Source organism: Lolium rigidum, chromosome 7 (assembly GCF_022539505.1).
Source record: "Lolium rigidum isolate FL_2022 chromosome 7, APGP_CSIRO_Lrig_0.1, whole genome shotgun sequence".
In the NCBI taxonomy this organism is placed as follows: domain Eukaryota; kingdom Viridiplantae; phylum Streptophyta; class Magnoliopsida; order Poales; family Poaceae; genus Lolium; species Lolium rigidum.
This window is the reverse complement of record NC_061514.1, coordinates 351,432,352-351,433,665: the sequence shown is the minus strand read 5'-3', so window position 1 is coordinate 351,433,665 and position 1,314 is coordinate 351,432,352. Positions and strand designations below refer to the sequence as shown.

At 59.6% G+C, this 1,314-nt stretch overlaps 1 protein-coding gene across 1 annotated transcript; it reads left to right on the top strand.

The window, feature by feature from the left end:
• Positions 1 to 362: 362 nt before the first annotated feature.
• Positions 363 to 921, top strand: LOC124673616 (MFP1 attachment factor 1-like). The gene has a single exon (XM_047209664.1). It carries the CDS (start codon positions 424 to 426, stop codon positions 919 to 921), a length of 498 nt encoding a protein of 165 aa, XP_047065620.1. The 5' UTR covers positions 363 to 423.
• Positions 922 to 1,314: the final 393 nt, after the last annotated feature.

The following is a 1,314-nucleotide window of genomic DNA, read 5'->3' as shown; positions in this document are numbered from 1 at the left end:
TCAAATCTAGAATTTTGACAAAATAATAAAAATAATAGAGTACGAAAAAGAAAAACCTGTCCAAGGACCTGTTTCTGGGCCGGCCCAACAGAGCACGCGAGCGAGGTGTTTGCGTGCGTGTGCTATTCTTGCACGCACGCGAGCAACATATATGGGTACCCAAAAAGAAGGCAAAACGAGTTCATTTGGGACTGAGAGCGCAACTGACGGCCCAGCAGCCCATATACCAGCCCGATAGTCCAACCCAAGATGCGCAGTGCGCACGCTGTTGGTGTCGGCGTGACACGTGAGCCGTCACCCTCACCACTCGAACAAAATCAGACCCAGCCTTCAAGTCTCCAACCCAAAGCTCACACCTTTCTCTCTCCCCACGCCACAGATCTCTCCCTCTCGTCCCCACTCTCCCTTGCTCTCCACACCACCATGGCGGAGGACGCCCCCACCGCCGGCGCCGAGGGCACCCACCCCGCGCCCACCGAGGCCACCGCGGACTCCGCCGCCCCTCCCCCACCCGCCGACAAGGCCTCCGCGGAGGCGCTGCTCCCGTCGCTCAGCATCTGGCCGCCGTCGCAGCGCACGCGCGACGCCGTCGTGCGCCGGGTCGTGCAGACCCTGGCCGCGCCCAGCGTCCTCTCCCGGCGCTACGGCGCCCTCCCCGAGCCCGAGGCCGAGCGCGCCGCCGCCGCCGTCGAGGCCGAGGCCTTCGCCGCCGCCTCCGACTCCGCCACCGCCTCCCCGGCCTCCCTCGAGGACGGGATTGAGGTCCTCCAGGCCTACTCCAAGGAGGTCAGCCGCCGCCTCCTCGACCTCGCCAAGGCCCGCGCCGCCGCCGCCGCTCCGGCGCCCCCCGCGGAGCTGAGCGCGGAAGAGTCCGAGGCCTCGTCGGCGACTGCTCCGGCCCCGGCCCCGGCGGAGGAGTAAGGTGCTGGTCCCCGAGCTTTGATCCACCGATAACTGCTGCTATTTTAGCATTTCATTGGTGATTATCCTCTATTGTTATTATCACTAGTGCTACTGTATCAGAGATCCGTTTGTGATGAGGAATTGATGTTTGTTTCATGATGAATCTGGTACCTTGCTATAATATTCAAGCTGTAACCTATCAGCGGCCATGCCAGTCAGGTGTGCTGTGTGAATTGAATGATTCATCAGGTAATCTGTACTGTCTGTAGTACATTGCAACTTCGCAAAGAGATTGCGCCAATGGATATTTACAGCGATAGTGTCAATAGTATGCTTGCCATTTTTGTGTCAACTTTGTTCTCGTTTGGCTGGTGTGTGCTTTGGCCCATTTCAGCCTGGTACAGTGGTACT